The sequence below is a fragment of the Scyliorhinus canicula genome, chromosome 18 (assembly GCF_902713615.1).
Source record: "Scyliorhinus canicula chromosome 18, sScyCan1.1, whole genome shotgun sequence".
Lineage (NCBI taxonomy): Eukaryota > Metazoa > Chordata > Chondrichthyes > Carcharhiniformes > Scyliorhinidae > Scyliorhinus > Scyliorhinus canicula.
In genome coordinates, this window is record NC_052163.1 from 53,842,004 (window position 1) to 53,862,243 (window position 20,240).

Here is a 20,240-nt window from a genome sequence, read left to right on the forward strand (position 1 = left end):
TACAATCGTAAAACTAAACATTATAAATTATCACTGGCGGGGAAAGTAATTTGGAGGACAAACTTAATTCCGGGGAGGTGGCCTTTTAATAAACATGAATGAAATGCTAATGCATGCAAGTGAGGCTCCTGTGATTGATTGTCAGGAAGCTTGACCCACCTTTAACCTGCTTTAAAAGCCATGGGGACAAAGTTCCAACAGTTTATCATGCCAAATCCACTGCCCTGCTCTCCACAATTCACACCACTAGTGGGAGCAGAACATTCTGCTCGAAGTCTCTGGAGTGGAAGAGACCCATATCCTTCTATCTCAGGATGCGAGAGTGATACGAGTATAAACCAGTCAGTGATAGATAATACATGCAAATTTAAATGGGCAAATAAATATCATATGCTGTCTGATTGCCAAATGATTACAATTAGGGAGATGCAACAACATGATATTAACAGACAGTTTTTTTTTTGCAGTTGCTGATAAAGTTGCTTACCTTCTGGGCTTAAACTCTGCCGATCTGCTCAAAGCGCTCTGCTTTCCAAGAGTAAAGGTCGGCAATGAGTTTGTTACAAAAGGCCAGACTGTACAACAGGTAATGCGCTGGCTGGAAGAGTGGAAATATGTGCAACTTTAGAACTTAACAGAAACGGAAACATTCATTTTCTTTCCTTTTCAGGTATACTTTGCAGTGGGCGCTCTGACAAAGTCAGTATATGAGAAGTTGTTTCTCTGGATGGTGCAACGAATTAATCAGCAGTTGGACACAAAGCTACCCAGACAACATTTCATTGGTGTCTTGGACATTGCGGGCTTTGAAATTTTTGAGGTGAAATTCGCAGTTAATAACCTGACAATGGCAATATTTATCAATAAAATGTTAAGAAATCCAATACTGTTATCTTAACATATTGTGCCTTCCACAGTACAACAGCCTGGAACAACTTTGTATCAACTTCACTAATGAAAAACTGCAACAGTTTTTTAACCACCACATGTTTGTTCTGGAACAAGAGGAATATACAAAGGAAGGAATTGAATGGGAATTCATTGACTTTGGTATGGGACCTGGCTGCTTGCATTGAACTCATTGAAAAGGTGAGGAGAATTAGTGCCCCCCACACCCCCGAAAAGGTGAGGAGAAATTTGTGCCCCGCCCGCCCCCCCACCTGTGGCTCTCCCACCGCTCCCCCCCCCCCCCCCCCCCCCCCCCCAGCTCCTTAACCAATACTGATCGCTCCACATTCTCTCCTTATGTTTTTGGGTCACTTTTCAAGGCTTGGTTTCAAGGGTGCCAACACGGGGCTTTGACAAGTGTTCATTCTTAGTATATACTTTTATGCAAGGTTCTAGTATGTAGTTCTAGTTTGCTGTATAAATAGAGATACTTAATGTTTTTGTTTTGTCCTCTACATTCAAAGCCCATGGGGCATCTTCTCAATCCTCGAGGAGGAATGCATGTTCCCCAAGGCTACAGATATGACATTCAAGAAACAAATTGTTTGATCAGCATCTTGGGAAATCCAGTAAATTTCCAGAAGCCAAGGGTTGCAAAAGGAAAGACTGAAGCGCACTTCTCCTTGATCCATTATGCGGGCACTGTGGACTACAATATTACATCATGGCTGGACAAGAATAAGGACCCTTTGAATGAAACTGTAATTGGACTATACCAGAAATCCTCACTTAAGGTTCTTGCACACCTGTATAGTTCTGCTGGATCATCTGCAGGTAACTTTTATTTTATATGTACATTAAAGTTGTAAAATAATGTTTGATAGGACAGAAATATCCATCAATCCTTTTGAATACATTCTCAATATGACAACAAATGTTTGGTAGATGAAACCTATGTTGACAATATATGTTGCTTTATAATAGCAATAATTCAATTATAGATTGACGTACAAAGCTCAAATCCATCCAGGAGTTTGGAAGTATTTCTTTTTTTTTAAATTTAGAATACCCAATTCATTTTTTTCCAATTAAGGGGCAATTTAGCGTGGCCAATCCACCTATCCTGCTCATCTTTTGGGTTGTGGGGGCAAAACCCATGCAGACATGGGGAGAATGGGCAGCACGGTAGCACAAATGGATAGCACTGTGGCTTCACAGAACCAGGGTCCCAGGTTCGATTCCCCACTGGATCATTGTCTGTGCAGAGTCTGCACATTCTCCCCGTGTCTGCGTGGGTTTCCTCCGGGTGCTCCGGTTTCCTCCCACAGTCCAACGCTGGGCATGCCCAGAACTTATGGGCATGGTTTGCTGGGCTCCCTGAGCACCTAATACACCTGTCCTCGTTCCCAAAGAACCGGCTCATCCTAGTCCCGGTCATGTGAGCCCTATGCAGCACCTTAAACTGTATGAGGCTAAGCCTCGCACAAGAAGAGGAGGAGTTCACCCTTCCTAGGGCGTCCACCCACGTCCCCTCCTCAATCTCCTCACCCAGCTCCTCCTCCCATTTACCCTTCAGCTCCTCCACCGAGGCCTCATCTACCTCCTGCATCACTTGGTACGTTGCCGAAATCCTCCCCTCTCCAACCCACACCCCCGAGAGCACCCAGTCCTGGACCCCCCGCGGCGGCAACAGAGGGAACTCCGACACCTGCAGCCTGACAAACGCACTTACCTGCATGTACCTAAAGATGTTCCCCGGGGGGAGCCCGAACTTCCCTTGCAGCTCACCCAGGCTCGCAAACTTCCCGTCTACAAACAGGTCCCCCAACCTTAATACATGCCCTGTGCCAACTCAGGAACCCGCCGTCAATTCTCCCCGGGACAAACCGGTGGTTCCCCCGTATCGGGGACCCCATCGAGGCCCCCACATCCCCCCCCTGTGCCGTCTCCATTGCCCCCAAATTTTGAGGGTAGCCGCCACCACCGGGCTCATCGTATACCTCGTTGGAGGGAGCGGCAGCGGCGCCGTTACCAGTGCCTCCAGGCTCGTGCCCACACAGGATGCCATCTCCATCCTCTTCCAATGCTGCCCCTTCCCCGTCCATCACCCACTTATGCACCATCGCTGCGTGGCAGCCCAATAATACCCAGAGAGGTTGGGCAGCACCAGCCCCCCTATCCCTATCCCGCTCCAGGAACACCCTTCTCACCCTCGGGGTCCCGTACACCCACACAAACCCCGTTATGCTCCTGTTAACACCGCCTGAAAAAGGCCTTTTGGATAAAGATGGGGAGGCACTGAAACAGGAACAGAAATCTCGGGAGCGCCGTCATCTTGACTGATTGCACTCTACCCGCCAGAGACAGCGGCAAGCATGTCCCACCTCTTAAACTCCTCCTCCATTTGTTCCACCAGCCTTGTGAGGTTAAGCTTATGCAAGGCCCCCCAGCTCCTGGCCACCTGGACCCCCAAGTACCTGAAGCTCTCCTCTTCCGCCCTTTTTAGTGGGAGCGCTACCAATCCCCCCTTCCTGGTCCCCCGGGTGTACAACGAACAGCTCGCTCTTCCCCAAGTTGAGCTTGTACCCTGAGAAATCCCCAAATTCCCTGAGAATCCTCATCACCTCCGGCATTCCCCCCCACCGGGTCCACCACATACAACAATAGGTCATCCACATAGAGCGACACTCGGTGTTCCTCCCCACTTCGCACCAGCCCCCTCCAGTTCCTCGACTCCCTCAGCGCCATGCCCAGGGGTTCAATTGCCAGCGCAAAAAGCAGGGGGGACAAGGGTCACCCCTGCCTCGTCCCTCGGTATAACCGAAAATACTCCGACCTCCTCCTATTCGTGGCCATGCTCGCCATCGGGGCCTCATATAACAGCCTCACCCACCTGACAAACCCCTCCCCAAACCCAAACCTTTCTAGCACCTCCCACAAGTACCCCCACTCACCCCTATCAAAGGCCTTCTCCACGTCCAATGCCACCACTATCTCCACCTCCCCGTCTACCGACGGCATCATTATAACATTCAAAGCCTCCGTATATTAGTGTTCAGCTGTCTCCCCTTCACGAACCCCGTTTGATCCTCGTGGATAACCTGTGGCACACAGTCCTCTATCCTCGTGGCTAAAATCTTCGCCAACAGCTTGCCGTCTACATTTAAGAGTGAGATTGGCCTGTATGACCCACACTGCAGGGGATCCTTGTCCCGCTTAAGGATCAAGGAAATCAGCACCCGAGACATCATCAGAGGCAGAACCCCCCCTTCCCTTGCCTCGTTGAAGGTCCTAACCAACAGGGGGCCCAACAGGTCTGCATACATCTTATAGAATTCAACCGGGAACCCATCTGGCCCCGGCACCTTCCCCGACTGCATGCTCCCAATCCCTTTGACCAGCTCCTCCAGCTCAACCGGCGCCCCCAGTCCCTCCACCTGTCCCTCCTCCACCCTCGGGAATCTCAACCGGTCCAAGAAGCGCCCCATCCCCCCCCTCCTCCGCTGGGGGTTCGGATCGATACAGTTCCTCATAAAAGTCCCTGAAGACCCCATTAATGTCTACTCCCCTTCACACCACATTCCCTCCCCTATCCTTAACTCCGCCGCATCCCGCTTACGGAGCTGGTGCACCAGCATCCTGCTCGCCTTCTCCCCATATTCATACACCACTCCCTGTGCCTTCCTCCACTGAGCTTTCCGCCTTTCTGGTGGTCAACAAGTCGAACTCAGCCTGGAGACTACGCCGCTCCCTCAGCAATCCCTCCTTCGGAGCATCCGCGTATCTCCTGTCCACCTTCACCATCTCCACCCACCAGTCTCCTCTCCCTCTCTCTGCTCTCTCCTCCTCTCCCTGTGGGCTCGAATGGAGATCAACTCCCCCCAAACCACTGCCTTCATCGCCTCCCAGACCGTCCCCACTCGGTCCTCCCCATTGTAATTGGCCTCCAGGAACCTCTCGATACATCCTTGAACCCGCCCGCCCCTCCTCATCCGCCAGCAGCCCCACCTCCAGCGCCAAAGCGGGCTGGTCCTCTCTCCTCCCCCGCTCGAGGTCCACCCGCGCGGGGGCATGGTCAGAAATGGCTATCGCCGAATACCTCAGCATCCTCCACCCTCGCAATCAGCGCCCTACTCATCACGAAAAATAAATCCGGGAATAGGCCTTATGCCATGGAGAAGTATGAAAATTCCCTGGCCCCTCGGCCGTCGCAAACCTCCATGGATCCACCCTCCCATCTGGTCCATAACCCCCTCACACATTAGCCGCCGCTGGCCTCCTCCCCGTCCTGGAATCTGTATCGATCCAGTGGCCGGGTACCAGCACCGTGTTAAAATCCCCCCCCCCCCCATTATCAGGCCCCCCGCCTCCAAGCCTGGAATCCCGGCCCAACATGCGCCGCATTAATCCTGCATCGTCCCAATTTGGGGCGTATACATTGACCAGCACCACCCGCTCCCCCTGCAGCTTACCGCTTACCATTACATACCTCCCGTCGCTGTCTGCCCCAACATTCAACGCCTCAAACGGCACCCTCTTCCCACCAGGATCGCCACGCCCCGATTCTTTGCATCCAGCCCTGAATGAAACACCTGGCCTACCCATCCCTTCCTCAATCTAACCTGATCCGCCACCTTCAGGTGCGTCTCCTGTAGCATGGCCACATCTGCCTTCAGCCCCTTCAGGTGCGCAAACACGCGGGCCCGTTTGACTGCCCCGTTCAGTCCCCTCACATTCCAGGTTATCAGCCGGATCAGGGGGCTACCTGCCCCCCTCCCCCGCCGACTAGCCATTACCCTTCCTCAGCCCGCCATGTGCCCGCGCCCCCAGCTCAGCCCGTTCCCCACGGCGGGCATGACCCCCATCACGACCCCTCTACATACTCCAGCTCCTTCTTGGCCATTCCAGCAGCAACCCGGTACCCCCCCCCCCCCCTCCCCCCTCCTCCCACCCCCCCAGCTAGGACCCCCCCTAACTGTGTTGCTCCCCTCCATTACACTCCCGCAAGTCAGCTGACTCCTGCTGACCCCGGCTGCTCCCGCCACTCCTCCGACCCCTCCCAGCGTGGGGCTTCCCCTCCTCCCCAGTGCCACCAGGAGGCTTTCCTCCTCCCCCACCCGCTCTCAAGCGGGAAAAAGCCCCCGCCTCCCAGCTCCGGCCCCGCCCCCTTCAACCCTCAGCGCGGGAAAAAGCCCGCGCTTTTCACCTGCCCTACTCCACCTCCTCTACAGCAGCTCCGTTTACTGGCCCGGTCCCCTCGCAGGGCCCCCCACCTCCCGTCACACCATCAGCCCCCCACACTGCAGGTCTGCCCCCCTCCTCGAGCCCATCCAACAAACCCAAGCAGAAAACAGTGCCCCACTGATGTACCACCAATTGGACGCGAGACACGATGAAGGTCCAAACTTAGGCTTTAATCAGCTAGACTACAGCGAAAGGCCGACCGCCGGGAACTCTGGGTACTTATACCCCGCCTCGGAGGCGGGGTCTACTTGCCTCTCGACCAATTGGTGAGCAGTCACATGACTAGTCCCAGCCAATCAGCCGAGAGGCACATGACCAGCCAGAGCCAATGGGAAACCAGTGCTCTGCACCAATGGCAGTGCTCCTATTCATACCACCACACCCACCCGCCCTGAAAACAACAAAGAACTAACATAGAACCAACATTAAACAGAGAACCCCCCCTCAAAATATAACACAATTACATCCAGACCCCCGCATCCAGCCCTCAGTTTGAGTCCAACTTCTCGGCCTGCACAAAGGCCCACACCTCCTCCGGGGACTCAAAGTAATAGTGCCGGTCCTTGTAGGTGACCCACAAACACGCCGGCTGCAGCATGCCGAACTTCACTCCCTTCCTGTGCAGCACCGCCTTCGTACGATTGTACCCGGCCCTCTTCTTTGCCACCTCCGCACTCCAGTCCTGGTAGATCACCGCATTCTCCCACCTGCTGTTCCTCTCCTTCTTAGGCCACCTGAGCACACAGTCCCGGTCAGCAAACCGGTGGAACCGCACCAGCACCACCCATGGCGGCTCATTCGGCTTGGGTCTTCTTGCCAATATTCTATGGGCCCCCTCCAGTTCCAGGGGGCCCCTGAAAGGACCCAGCTCCCATCAGCGAAATTAACATGATGGCCAGATAGGCCCCCATGTCTGACCCCTCCAGCCCTTCCGGAAGGCCCAGGATCCACAGATTTTTCCGCCTCGACCGGTTCTCCATCTCCTCGAACCTCTCTTGCCATTTTTTATGGAGCGCCTCGTGCATCTCCACCTTCACCGCGAGGCCTAAGGTCTCATCCTCTCTTTCAGAGGCCTTTTATCGGATCTATCGGATCGCCACCCCCTGGGCTGTCTGGGTCTCCAGCAGCTTGTCAATTGAAGCCTCCAGTGTCTCCAGCAGCTCCGCTTTAAGCTCCCTGAAGCAGCGCTGGAGAGTCTCCTGCTGCTCCTGCGCCCACTGCCTCCATGCCTCCTGGTCTCCCGCCCGCCGCCATCTTGTGCTTCTTCCCTCGCTTCTGCTTTGGCGCTGCAACCACTTTCTTACTCGCCCCACTCCTGGTCCAGGCCATATACTGCTGGGGAAATGTTGCTGGCTCCTTCCCACATCGGGAAACGTCGAACAAGTACCGCTGGGGGCCCTAAAAAGAGCCCAAAAGTCCGTTCCTGGCGGGAGCTGTTGAATGTGTGGCTTAGCCCTGCATAGCCGCAACCGGAAGTCGAATCCAAATATAATTAACAACAACAAAAATAACAGTACATTAGTTCAGTGATCATGGTCCGCGATGATAACTGAGCAACTGTGAGTTTTACTCCAGGTCCCCTGCTCCTAATGTCCCAGCTTCCCATGGGTGATCAACTTGGTAATCTGTGGCTAGCATTGCAACATTGTGAAAATCAGCCTGGTTCACAAATGTCCCTATTAGATGGTGAGATTTTAATGTGGAGGCATGATCGAGAAATTTGTAGATGACACAAAAATTGGCCATGTAGTCAACAGTGAAGAGGATAGTTGTCAACTCCAGAATTATATCATTGGTTTGGTTGAGTGGGCAGAGAAGAGGCAATGGAACCCAATCCAAAAAAATATGAGGGAATGCGTTTGGGGGAGGAGGCAAATAAAGCAAAGGAATACTCCATAATTGGCAAGATATTGACAGAGGTTGAGACGGTGAGAGACGTTGGAGTGCATGTCCATAGGTCTATGAAAGTGGCAGGACAGGTGGTCAAGAAAACATATGGAATGCTTTCCTTTATTCAGTGGGGTATTGGATACAAAAGCAGGAATGTAATAATGGAACTGGATAAAACACTGGTTAGGCTGCAGCTGGAATTTTGTGTACTGTTTGGTCATCATATTGCAGGAAGGACATAAGTGCCTTGGAGAGAGTGCAGAGGACGACAATGTTGCCAGGGTTTGAAAATTGCAGTTATGCAGATTGGATAGTCCAGGGTTGTTTGCTTTAGAATAGCGAAGGCTAAGGAGTGATCTAATTGAGGTCTACAAAATTATGAGGGGCCTAGATAGGGGAGACGGCAAAGACCTGTATCCACTAGCTGAGGAGTCAATTACCAGGGGGCATAGATTGAAGGTGACTGGTAGAAGGATTAGAGGCGACATGAGGAAAAATCTTTTCACCTGGGGGGCACTTGGAATGCTCTGCTTCAGTTGGTGGTTGAGGCTGAAATGCTCAACTCACTTAGAACGCACCTGGATCTGCACGTGAAGCGCTGTAAGCAGTGAGGCAACATATAAGGTGCTGGTAAGTGAGATTAAAAGTTTCTTTATTCTCTTATTTTGGCCAGCGCGGGCATGATGAGCTAAAAGGCCTCTTTCTGCACCGTGGCCTCTTTCTGCACCATAATATTTCTGTAGTTCTATGGAGACTCTTAATGCTGCCACGGAAAACACCGCCAGCACACATTGACACAGTGAGGGTTGCAGCAGCTAAAGAACATGGCCCTCCATCTACCTTCTCAGAGTAACTGGAAATGGGCAATTCATGTGGGGATGTATTCTCCGGTCCCTCAGCTGTGTGTTTCCGAGCGGCGCATCATTCGCTGGTGGGATTCTCTACTCCCGCCGTTTGCCAATGGGATTTTCCATTGAAGCCACCCCACTCCGCCGGGAAACCTCCGGGCGGGGGTGCACTGCCAGCAGGAACAGAGAATCCCAATGGCTGGAGAATTCCAACCATCATTCACAGATCCCTTCAATGCAGAAGGAAGCATTTGGCCCATTGAGTTTGCACCGACCATCTGAAAGAACTCCCCACTCAAGCTCACTCCCTAGCCCCATCCCATTAACCCCTTATCCTACCCTACACAACTTTGGGCATGGGAGGGCAATTTAGCATGGCCAATCCACCTAACCCGCACAGCTTTGGACTGTGGAGGAAATCGGAGCACCCGGAGGAAACCCATGCAGACACTGGAGAACACTCAAGCTCCACTCAGGCAGTCACCCAAGTCTGGAATTGAACACGGGTCTCTGACATGGTGTGGCAGCAATGCTAACCACTGTGCCACCGTGCTGCCTTCGGAAACCAATTAATATATTTAACAAAACTATTCAATTTCAGAAATTCTTAAGTACTGTACTCTTTATATGAGAATAATGTATTTTACAATTGTGTACTATAACCTTACAATGTCAAAATATATACTTTGTAGAGGGCACAGTAAAGAAAGGTACCAAGAAAAAGGGTTCTTCCTTCCAAACAGTGTCTGCACTCTTTAGGGTAAGTTCTTTATTTAAAAGCTTCCTTCTGACTGCACTATTAACTTCAATTTTCCTCAGTAAAGCTATACCTGTGGCATGCTAATGGAACATTGACAACAGTTAGTTGTATACAGTCAACTGCTGTTGGTTATTAAGTTATTTGCTTGATACAGGAAAACCTGAACAAGCTGATGTCCACCTTGAGAAGCACTCACCCCCATTTTGTGCGTTGCATTATTCCAAATGAAACAAAAACTCCAGGTAAGTTCCAGACACCAATTTTATTCTTCTTTCTCCCTATTTGTGAACTTAAAATGACAAAAATATAATTGTGTTCTTACAACCACATAGGCGAAATAAACAATCCACTCGTGATGCACCAGCTGAGGTGTAATGGTGTGCTCGAGGGTATCAGAATCTGTAGAAAAGGATACCCAAGCAGAATCCTCTATGCAGATTTCAAACAAAGGTAACGGGTTGGAATTTATAACATTTCATATGCAACCCAAAATATTATGCTTTACAAAAGATGGCAGGTATGGTAAAAACCACGGCACGCCCAACTTTACCCTGCTCCGAAGGAAGTTATTCACAGTTCACAACTAACGTAATTTGCAAATTATAAGATTTGTCATGCATTGCAGGGGTGCTGGCAAACCATGTCCATATGTTCCGGGCTTGCCCGAAGTTGAGGGGCTATGGAAGGGCTTTTCGGAGGTTATGGTAAAGGCTTTGGGGGTAGAGGTAGCTCTGAGTCCGGAGGTGGTGATATTTGGAGTGTCGGAAGATCCGGGAGTGCAGGTGAGGAGAGAGGTCTATATTTTGGCCTTTGCCTCCCTGATAGCCCGGAGACGGATTTTATTGTGGTGGTGGGACTCGGAGCCGTTGAATGCAGAATTTCTCCAGCTGGAAAGATCAAGTTCGCCATGCATGGGGCGAAGGAGGCGTTCATTTCGGGGTGGAGGCTGTGTATTGACTTCTTCGAGAAGGATTAAGTCGTAAGTGGGCAATGGTGGGTGGGGGGGGGGGTTTGTTTGTGTTGGGGGTAGTTTATGGTTGGAGAGGGGGGAGAAAGTTTGGAAAAAGAAGGTGGATGCTCGTGGGGAAGGTGGGTGAATGGGTGGTTTCTGAGTGGGGGGGGGGGGGGGACGAGTGTTGTGGCCTGGTATGGTGGTTGGGGATTGTATTTCCTTGGTTCTCTTGGTTTTGCTGCTTTGTGGTTGTAAATACTTTAAAATGCCTTCAATAACATGTTTTCAAAAAAGAAAGCATTTTACATGCAAAGATCTTTTAGGCAAAAATTAAATGTGAAACATGCTACAATTGGAAAGGCATAAATGTGGGAATATGACTATCTTTAAATATACAGGTATAGAGTACTCAATGCAAGTGCTATCCCAGAGGGTCACTTTATTGACAGCAAGAAGGCTTCTCAGAAACTCCTATCCTCCATCAGCATTGATCATACCCAATACAAATTTGGGCACACTAAGGTAAAGACCTAATTTGCATCAGCAAAATAATTACACTTCATAAATAGCTGTGTAATAGGAAAAACAGAAGTAACTCTGAAAGATATTTTCTGTATTTGCAGGTGTTCTTCAAAGCTGGTATCCTGGGTGCTCTTGAAGAGATGAGGGATGAAAGATTGGCTGCACTTATTACCCGCACTCAAGCTATATGCCGTGGTTTCTTGATGCGAGTAGAATTTCAGAGGATGATGCAAAGAAGGTACAGGAGAACTGTTCACAACCTGCGACAGCCTTAATTTAAAGAATAAACTCTTTAAAAAAATGTTAAAGTTCCTTAACAATTGCTTACACAGGGAGGCCATCTTCAGTATCCAGTACAACGTCCGGTCATTCATGAATGTCAAACATTGGACATGGATGAAGCTGTTTTTCAAGATCAAGCCTCTTCTGAAGAGTGCGCAGGCTGAAAAAGACATGCAAAACATGAAAGAGGAGCTTGAGAAGCTTAAAGAAGCATTTTCCAAGTCTGAAGCAAGAAAAAAGGAGCTGGAGGAGAACATGGTCAGCCTTCTGCAGGAAAAGAATGACCTACAAATGCAAGTGCAAGCAGTACGTGAATTAACATTTTATAGATTTGTTAAATTACCTCTTTAGTTTTTAAGAAAAATGCGTTGCACTGAAATGTTTTTTAAAAAAATGTATTTTTAAGGAAATTGAAAGTTTAGCAGATGCCGAGGAAAGGTGTGACCAATTGATAAAAAACAAAATTCAGGCTGAGGCTAAAGTTAAAGAGATGAACGAACGTTTAGAGGATGAAGAGGAAGCAAATGCTGAGCTTACAGCTAAGCAGAGGAAGCTTGAAGACGAGTGTACAACCCTGAGGAAAGACATTGACGACTTGCAGCTCACGTTATCTAAAGTGGAAAAAGATTTGCACGCCACCGAAAACAAGGTACGAATAATCATTTTGATACGAATAATCATTTTGGTTGCTCCGCTTAAGTATTGACATATTTTATCTACATTTTAAAATACACCGTGTTTGCATTTTATGCTGAACTCAAGTTTTACACATACATTGTTAACATACATTTCTCCTCGGTGAGAAATAACATACTGAGCAGAATATCTGAATAAACAATATATAAACAGTATTTTCAAAAGAGAAATATATATTAAATTGAAGAAAGGACTCTAAACTTTGAACATCATTCTATGAGAGCTCCTTGTGTAGATCTGTTTGGCCATGTTACAAATGCACCCTCCTTGGCCATCAAGTCATGAAGCGGGATTAAACCCAAAGCTTTTGGCTCAGAGGCAGGAACACCTCCCATTGCGCCACAAACTCTCGCACAATCCGTCTTAATGCAGAACGTCTAAACAAGCATCCAAAATAGAAGAAGACGGCGTAAGTTTTCATCCCACAATTAGTGGGCAGCACGGTAGCATGGTGGTTAGCATAAATGTTTCACAGCTCCAGGGTCCCAGTTTCGATTCCCGGCTGGGTCACTGTCTGTGCGGAGTCTGCACGTCCTCCCCGTGTGTGCGTGGGTTTCCTTCGGGTGCTCCGGTTTCCTCCCACAGTCCAAAGATGTGCTGGTTAGGTGGATTGGCCATGCTAAATTGCCCGTAGTGTCCTAAAAAGTAAGGTTAAGGGGGGGTTGTTGGGTTATGGGTATAGGGTGGATACGTGGGTCTGAGTAGGGTGATCATGGCTCGGCACAACATCGAGGGCCGAAGGGCCTGTTCTGTGCTGTACTGTTCTATGTTCTAATACGCATTTTCAGGCTCCCCTAATGGTGGGATTTCGCAACCTATGGCCTGGGTTTTGCAGGAATTGGTGAGCAGAATTCTCGAGACTCCCTGTGGCAGGTTTTCCCATGGCGGAGGTGGCTCACCATTGGCCACCGGCTGTGCTGGAGGTTGATGGCGATTTACATTCCTTGCCCGTGCCGCCTTTGGGCATCCCACAGCGGGGGTCTACTTCAGCGGGATCAGAGGCCCGCTGTGCATGTATATGGGGGGGGGGGTTTCTGTGACCAACCCCAGAGCCAGCCACCATGAAATCAGTGAGAATATTAACTTTCCCATTCCCATTTCGCCGTTTGAAACTCCATAAAAAGTTACACTTTGTCGGTAACAGGGCAACAGATTGTGATTAATAACATTTGATGAACAATACATGGCCTGAAAATCAACTTAATTTTCTGAAATGTTAAGTAACTGATTAGTTTTTTCAAGCTAATTGAAAAAGAATAATTTCCAGAATCTTCAGAGTTGTGAACAGCGCCCAGTCCATCACATGAACCTGCCTCCCATCTATTGACTATCTACACCTACTGCTACCTTGGGAAAGCGGGCAGCATAATCAAAGACCCCACCTACCCGGCTTACTCACTTTTCCAACTTCTTCCATCGGGCAGGAGATACAAAAGTCTGAGAACATACACGAACAGATTCAAAAACAGCTTCTTCCCCACTGTTACCAGACTCCTAAATGACCCTATTATGGACTGACCTGATTAATACAACAGCCCTGTATGCTTCACCCGATGCCGGTGTTTATGTATTTACATTGTGTACATTGTGTTGCCCTATTATGTATTTTATTTTAATTTTATTTTCATTTACTAAATGATCTTTTTGAGCCGCACGCAGAAAAATACTTTTCACTGTACCTCAGTATACGTGACAATAAACAAATCCAAACTTCTACCCTCACCCTATGCACGTCCCAATCTGTAATTTACTTTATTTAAAATTACATTTTGAAATTGATTTCATTTTTACTGATTTTGTTTCCAGTTTGGGGATCCGTGAAAATCTTTCAATGTGATTGGCTGCTTGGCAGCATGGTAGTATAGTGGTAAGCACAGTTGCTTCACAGCTCCAGGGTCCCTAGTTCGATTCCCGACTTGGGTCACTGTGTGGAGTCTGCATGTTCTCCCTGTGTGCGCGTGGGTTTCCTCCGGGTGCTCCGGTTTCCTCCCACAGTCCAAAGATTTGCAGGTTAGGTGAGGTTACGGGATTGCGGGGATAGGGTGGAGACGTTTTGCTTAAATGGGGTGCTCTTTCCAAGGGCTGGTGCAGACCCTGATGGGCCGAATGGCCTCCTTCTGCACTGTAAATTCTATGATAACCACACTGCTACTCCACACCATGAACAGCCAGTGACGAATGGTACAATTAGTTGCAGTTCCGCTGTGCGGCGAGAAAGATTAAATTCTTGCAGGATTTATGAGACTTACTTCATAGCCATCAGTGTTCAACATGGCTTCAGCGCTGTCTGCAAAGCCCCATCTATTGTGTTTCAATAGAGATCATAGAGATCCACAGCACAAAACGCCCTTCAGCCCATCGTGTCAGCTCCAGTCAAAAACAACCACCTAACTATTCTAATCCCATTTTCCAATAGTCATAGAGGTCTACAAATAGAGTCATTATATAAATTCTTATATATTGTTGCTGCATTACAGGTTAAGAACCTCACAGAGGAAATGGCTAGCCTTGATGAATCAAATGTTAAGCTAACAAAGGAAAAGAAAGCCTTGCAAGAGGTCCACCAGCAGATCTTAGATGATCTCCAAGCTGAAGAAGACAAAGTCAACAATCTGACCAAAGCGAAAGGAAAACTGGAGCTGCAAATCGATGATGTAAATAACCAAAAAATAAGTATAAAGTCAATACAGTCTTTGACATGCACAGATCCCATAATATTGTGCTTTTCCGTATCCATCTTCTTAAATAGCTTGAAGGGTCTATGGAACAAGAGAAAAAACTTCGCTTGGACCTAGAACGGACCAAGAGGAAACTGGAAGGTGATCTGAAACTTTCTCAGGATTCCCTCATGGATTTGGAAAATGACAAGCAACAAATGGAAGAAAGATTTAAAAAGTGAGACACATTCACGTACGACTGAAATGTGCGAGTTCCTTGCATGTTGTATTTGTGAAAACGATACACAGCTTTGTACAAATGCAAACTTGTGATCAAGTGAAAGTTAAACAAGCAGTCTGTCACACAGTACAAATTGGATGATTAGACATCAAGACATTCAAACATAGCTGATAGCACAGTAGTGTCATGTCGTTTATCCAAACCAAAATCCCGTATAACGCACCTAACAGCAGGATTAAAATTTCCAGAGCTTTTCACAAATGCAGCTATGGATTTTCAGTGGAGTGGATTTCAATTTAATGCCTGTTTCTCCACTTGGCTTATTCTTAACTTTAATGTTTCCAAACAGGAAGGAATTTGAAATCAGCCAACTTCAAAGCAGAATCGAAGATGAACAAAACCTAACAATGCAGTTCCAGAAAAAAATAAAAGAACTTCAGGTAAAGGAAATGTCTGAATAAATGGCGCTCTTCACCGAATGATCCACATACAATCCTCCGACTACCAGTTAAATTGTTCACATTTCTAGGCTCGGATTGAAGACCTCGAGGAGGAGATTGAAGCTGAGCGCGCAGCTCGTGCGAAGGTGGAAAAGCAACGCTCCGACTATGCTCGTGAACTGGAGGAAATCAGTGACCGACTGGACGAGGCTGGCGGTGCGTCAAGTGCACAGATCGAGATGAACAAGAAACGCGAACTGGAATTTCAGAAACTACGTCGTGATCTGGAAGAAGCTACCCTGCAGCATGAGGCAATGGCTGCTGCTCTTCGTAAGAAGCAGGCTGATAGTGTCGCAGAGCTTGGGGAGCAAGTCGACAACCTGCAACGTGTGAAACAGAAGCTGGAGAAGGAAAAGAGTGAGATGAAGATGGAAATTGATGACCTTGTCAGCAATGTGGAATCTGTGTCAAAGTCCAAAGTAAGTCCAAATAAATGAGCAGTAGTTTCTTAACTAAAAATGTAATTTGCTTAATTCATGTAACTAAAACTTGGCATTCACTATGTGACTGTCACACTTCAGGTATTCAAAGTTGTGCCAACATTTTCTTTAAAAAAAAGAAAGCTACCATTTTGGCATTTTTTTAATCCTGACTCTGGCCTCCATCCGAGCAGAACTGAATATTTACAGGGACATATGAAGTATATCAGCCTTTTTGAAGAATTAGTCTCAGATGACCCTCAGGCCATACCTAAATAGACCAATACCACACAGTGGGCAGGATTTCCCTCATGGTGCTAAAACAGAAGTTGGGACTATTTCCAGGTACTGAACCCTCTCGCAGAGGAGAAATACACACTCATGACAATTTTCAAGGAAGTGCCCCCGTTAATTGGCCTGGAGACCGGTTCCGTCACCAATTAAGGGCAGCAAATTGGCTCCTGAAGCTGTCGGGCCAATCAGAGGCCTTCCAGCTTGAGAGGAGCAACACTCTGTGTAGCATGTATACTTAAGAGAGAGCACTTCAACGTGTAGACGCACTCTTAGCAACATTTAAAATTTTTAATTAAAACATTGTTCGTGCAGCCAGGCCTCCACTGTGAGTGGCAAGTGATGTTCTCGCACCCAAGCCAGCAGGGGTGACTCCTCGGCCTGCCTGGAGCACTGGCTCCAGGGTTTCCACCTCCATACACAAACTGGCCCACGCCTGAGCAGGAAACTTTAATTTCAATTAGATCAATTTTTTTTTCATAAATTTAAAGTATCCAATTCTTTTTTGTTTCCAATTAAAGGGCAATTTTGCCAATCCATTTACAGTGCACATCTTTTTGGGCTGTGGGGGTGAGACCCACACAGACACGGGGAGAATGTGCAAACTCCACACGGACAGTGACCCACAGCCGGGATCGAACCCGGGTCCCAGGTGCCGGAGGGCAGCAGCGCCAAGCACTGTGCCACTGTGCCGCCCCTAAATTAAATTAATTAAACAAGGCTTTTAACAAGCATAATGAGGTACGAGTAGCATTGGGGCCGGTAGCCTTGTTGATTTGGTTCCGCCGCCGTTATAATTGCCAGAAAACTGGCATGCAGTGCGTATATTCGCAGATGCCATCCATCTCTATTCCTGGCCCTGCTGGGGCTTGAAAGTCTCACGCAGAGTATACCAGAACGCTGGCCGGAGACAGCCGAGCTAGCTTGGCTATTAAACATCAAAACCCTGCTCCAGGCCCTTGACTACCCATGAGTGATGTCAATGGTGAGACACTTGTAAAATAAGATTGGAGACATTCACTGATGGTAAATCACAGCAAAGGGTGAGCTAAAACCACTAGAATATGGCAGTGACATGTTCTCACTTCAGATGGTTTCGAATCCACTTTAAAATATAATGATTCAACGTATATTTTTACTTTTCCCAAATAGGCCAACCTTGAAAAAACATGTCGTACTCAGGAAGATCAGTTAAATGAACTGAAGGCAAGGAATAATGAGTATGCGCGTGCCATTAATGACATGACTGCTCAAACATCCCGGCTGCATGCAGAAAACGGTGAGTTGTTACTGTGACGTGAACTGTGTGGATTGAATAAATGAGTATTATTTGGCCATTTTTCAAACTTGCCTTTTAAATAATATTAACCATGTGCAACACTTATATTACACAATGCTTATGAACAACCAATTGGAAAATTCTCTTTTGCTTCCTGAAACAAAACGATGAAAAATATTTTAAAAATTTCTTAAAAAGGTGAAATTTCAAGGCAACTGGAAGAAAAGGAGAATATGGTATCCCAACTCAGCAGGAGTAAGCAGGGATTTATGCATCAAACAGAAGAACAGAAGAGACAACTTGAAGAAGAAACTAAGGTGTGTTTCATTTTTAAAAATAAATTTACACACCCAATTCTTTTTTTTTCCAATTAATGGGCAATTTAACGTGACCAATCCACCTACCCTGAACATCTTTGGGTTGTGGGAATGTGACCCACACAGGCATGGGGAGAATGTGCAAACTCCACATGGACAGTGATCGAACCCGGATCATCGGCGCCGTGAGGCAGCCGTACTAATCACTGTGCCACTGTGCCGGCCTCTGTGTTTTAAATACATTTCTAATGATCAATTCTCTACTGGATTGAATGGAAAAATGAATAGATTTTGAAAGAAAATGACACAGGTGGATTATCAATACTGTGATAATCCTCACGAGGCCTATGGGACACACTGATAGATCTCCCTGTGGGAATCAAAGAACACGAGCTTCCCGCTAACGGGTGGAGGTCTGCCCAGCTGGGGCTCGTTACTTGGGCCTGTTAATACCAGCCTGTGCTAGGACCGGGACTCTTGCTAATCAACAACTGAGATCCTATTGTTCTATGCCGCGGTAGTGGCATTAACCTTTAAGATTATAATAAACATAAGCGAACCTTCTTTCTCGGGTCTCCTAGATCATTATCAGTCTAATAAATCGAATACAAATTTTAAAAATAACTCTGTATGTCCACTTATTGGCATCATGGGCATCGTTTTGTCTCAAAAATGGTGGAAACTGCGTGAACGCACCCTTCTGGTGGGTGTCAAACCAGAGGCTGTTTCTATGAGATTGTCAGTGTGCATCCAATGGGCACCGGACATGCACAGACTAGGCAGGCTGTGATGATGGGCACGTAATGTTGATTTGATGCCAGTGCTGCTATTTTGGAGCTTGATGTTCCAGCTATCACGGTCTCTTAAACACACAGAGTTGAATATGTGTTCAGCAGTGGATAGGATCCCATATCATTGTCATTTGAAGGGATCATTAATGTCTCACTGGCTCTGTTGTGTATTTATATTTGTTCTGAGTTGGAACAAGATCACTTTAAGAGTTTAACAGTTAGTCTCATCTAGCAGCCTGTGAGAAAACACCTTTCCAATAAAGCTCCTGTTTGTTTGTACCCTTGTGGTCTGCACGCCTGTCCTGTAAAAATACCACAGACTGGTTGATGATTGATAGTCACTGGGTCTCTGTTATAATAGAAGTGTTTGGTGCTTTGCAAAATTATTTGAAGTTGCTAATGTCTGGAGGAAGTTGTGCAGCATGTACTATAGGACTTTATCCTGGGCTCAAAGGAATTATTCCCAGAAAAAGGGCAGGAATTTTCACCTACAACGTGGTATTTTTGCGGTGTTGGCGGTGAACCGCCATTAGCCGGCAGTGGGATATTCCGCTCCCGCCGCTGTCAATAGGTTTTTCCATTGTTCGCATTCCCCACCACCGGGGAACCTGTGGGGGGGGGGGGGGGGGGGGGGGGTTCACCGTCAGTGGGACCAGAAGATCCTAAACTTACAACCGCTTCAAAATAAACACTCCAAATCAAAGTTAGAAATCAAACCATGCCGTATCGTACACAAATGACAACTAACCAGACTTGTACATTCTTTTCGTGCTGATCTTCTGTGTGCCTGTGCCTATCTTAGCCTCCCTACAAAAACAGAGAATACTGGACAATCTCAGTAGGTCTGACAGCAGCTGTGGAGAGAAAAGGGAGCTAACATTTCGAGTTTGGATGAATTTGTCAAAGCTGGGAGAGCCAGCTTTGAATAAGGAGCCTAAACGGGGAATGCGCGGCCGAGGCTACACATAGCCCCATTTTGTACATTGGGGAGCTCTGCTCGCCAGAACTCCCCGTGGTAGCGCGAGACCAGGACGCCATTTAAAAATGGCATCCCAATCTCCGAGGCCCACAAAACAAATCCCCAACCTACCCCAGCTCAAATGCAACATGGGAGGGTTGTCAGCCCCCCACGCAACCCCCACACACCAGGCTGGCACTGCCAGGGTACCCAGGTAGCACCAACAGTGCCAAGGCACCACCCTGCCTAATCCCCTTGGCGACCCCCATGAGCGCCATTCCGTCTGGTCCCTGTGGCGCTAACAATTATACTCAAAGACGAGAGACAAGTACAATAGAGGCTTTATTGCTGTGCGATGCTATTCCTCCATCTGCAACTGTAGACTAGGGTATGAGTGACTCACGCGCATATTTATACACAAGCTCCCTGTGGGCGGAGCTAGCCAGCAGGGGCTTACCGGAGGAACCTGTATTACAGGTACAGGCATACATCCCCCTACTGCAAGTATACATCACTACAGTGGTTATATCACCACAGTCTCCATTTGTGGGGGCCAGTATCAAACTGTTTTCACCCAAGGGCCCCAAGACAAAGGGATTAAATCCCAAAGCCTCAGGTACCTCATCCGTACATTACAGTAAGGCTTACTGCCTCGCTCAGATATGCAGATTTGCCAAAAACTGATTCCGCCCATTTTGGGCGGGA

At 47.8% G+C, this 20,240-nt stretch overlaps 2 protein-coding genes across 2 annotated transcripts in view; both read left to right on the forward strand.

Moving 5' to 3' along the window:
- The window catches only part of LOC119953348 (myosin-4-like), a 288,309-nt gene that overhangs the window by 16,503 nt on the left and 251,566 nt on the right, over positions 1-20,240 (forward strand). The gene's annotated exons all lie outside the window — the stretch shown is intronic.
- On the forward strand, positions 504-14,981 carry LOC119953349 (myosin-4-like). Its single transcript, XM_038777538.1, has 13 exons — positions 504-586; positions 671-820; positions 918-1,089; positions 1,413-1,722; positions 9,563-9,630; positions 9,785-9,872; positions 9,963-10,080; positions 10,981-11,104; positions 11,206-11,342; positions 11,437-11,692; positions 11,793-12,035; positions 14,560-14,736; positions 14,832-14,981. The coding sequence occupies exons 2-13, from the start codon at positions 708-710 to the stop codon at positions 14,979-14,981; spliced, it is 1,956 nt and encodes a 651-aa protein (XP_038633466.1). The 5' UTR covers positions 504-586; positions 671-707.